The sequence below is a fragment of the Egretta garzetta genome, unplaced genomic scaffold (genome assembly GCF_000687185.1).
Source record: "Egretta garzetta isolate BGI_Z169 unplaced genomic scaffold, ASM68718v1 scaffold29, whole genome shotgun sequence".
Lineage (NCBI taxonomy): Eukaryota > Metazoa > Chordata > Aves > Pelecaniformes > Ardeidae > Egretta > Egretta garzetta.
In genome coordinates, this window is record NW_009260796.1 from 550,935 (window position 1) to 552,613 (window position 1,679).

The 1,679-nt window shown below is 50.0% G+C and overlaps 1 protein-coding gene across 1 annotated transcript in view; it reads left to right on the top strand.

Moving 5' to 3' along the window:
* SAMD11 (sterile alpha motif domain containing 11) overlaps positions 1-1,197 on the top strand; it is a 127,836-nt gene extending 126,639 nt beyond the window's left edge. Inside the window, 1 exon segment of the mRNA XM_009646780.2 lies at positions 766-1,197. Coding sequence (XP_009645075.2) covers positions 766-1,014 — 249 coding nt within the window. The 3' untranslated portion in view covers positions 1,015-1,197.
* Positions 1,198-1,679: the final 482 nt, after the last annotated feature.

Genomic DNA, 1,679 nt, shown 5'->3' on the forward strand with positions numbered 1-1,679 from the left:
TCTTCGCCTGAAGCCCCTTCACCCCAGGGCAGCTTCAGATGGGCACGTTCCCAAAGCCTCATGTAGCAGTGGTGACCTAGGAACTGCTGCTGAGCACCGCTGTGTGTCACTCGTGAAGGGGATGAGCTGGGGTCCATGAAAGCTGAAGAGCGCTAGTGTAGTTGTCCATGCAGCCTTAGGTAAGGTCACCCAGCCAGGTAAGGAGGCTGCAAGGTTCCATAATCCCCTGAAGAGACCGTGAGACCTGATTGTTTCAGTTCAGAGGCTGGGCTTGGGTCAGCTTTGGGTTGCTCACATCCTTCCAGCCCGCACCTCAGCAAGGCCTTCAGTCTTGTTCTGGCCAACGAACAGAGACGCACGCAGAACACGTCACGGGAAAAGGGCCTGCACTGCAAGTCCCAGCACCTCTTTAGTCTGAGGCATGACCTGGGGCAGACCTTGCAGCTTGGCCCTACTTAGTGCCATGCACCTCAGTGCCCAGTATATCAGAGCTAGGGAGCACTCCTGTAGGACAGAGTTCTTTAGTAAAAAGGAGAGAGGAGGAAAGGTTCCCTCACATTCTCTGGTAGGTCACCACGGGGTTATGGTTGCTTTGGTGGATTGGGAAATGGTAGCTCTGCTACCTGCAGTTCACTTCGGAGTATAGAACCTGGGCTTGCTGCACGGAAATGCAGCTTCTGTGGATTTCTGAGGACAGTTTGTGCACATTCTCATCCCTTTTTACCTCCCCCTGCATTTATTTAATTTTTTTTTTTTTTTCAATAGGTCGCCAAGAGAGTGGGGAGAGTTCTGTACATGGCAGGCTTCCCCATGGCTTTCCCACTGCAACCTCCTGGTTTACGGCCACCAGAGCGGGACCTGCCCCCGGCTGATCTCCGGCCATCCTCCACAGGCAGCGTGGCCTCCCCTTTCAGCAGTGGCCTCCCCTCCGCCAGCCGCATCTCACCAAAGCAGGAAAACGGAAACCCCTCCATCATTGCTGGGATCAACGACACCACGAAACCTCCATCTTAACTGCAGGACAGCTCTTGACTGCTTCTGGAACTGAGATTCAGTTGAACAAACTGAAGGTAACGCATTTTGAGAGACCGGGAGAGCCTCCCTCGGCAGTGTGAGACACAGGAGTGAGGAAGGGAGGTTTTTAATTTTTTTGGATGCATTTGCTTTTTGTTTAAAAGAAAAAAAAAAACCAACCACAGAAGTTTTAAAAACTGTAAAAAGGGAAGGAAAGAAAACTATCCAAAGATGTACTGAGACAACGCAAGCGAAGAGAAAGAAAATGATTCTGGAGGATGTCGGCAGCATTCCCATTCCCTTTCACACCCCTTCTCGCTCACCAGTCGGAGATGGAGAGCCGTGGACAGGGAACGAACGCTCTTTGTCTTCAAAGAAACATGGCTCTCAGGAACTTCTGGGTGTGACTGCAAGCAGGGAAGGGGAACAGGCACTCCTCCTCCCAATGGTACTCAGCACCCCTGAGCAAAAAACCCATCAAAAATGAAACCACCTTCCCAAATATCTCCTCCTCCCTGGAAACCGTACTCAGTTCCTCATTCAGGTGTCTATGCATCTCTAGCAACTTTTAAAACAATACCAAAGACAGACAAAAAGATAAAAAAAAAAAGAAAAAAAAAAAAAAAAAAAAGACAAACTCGGGCCCATTTTTATTCAGTGGTGGG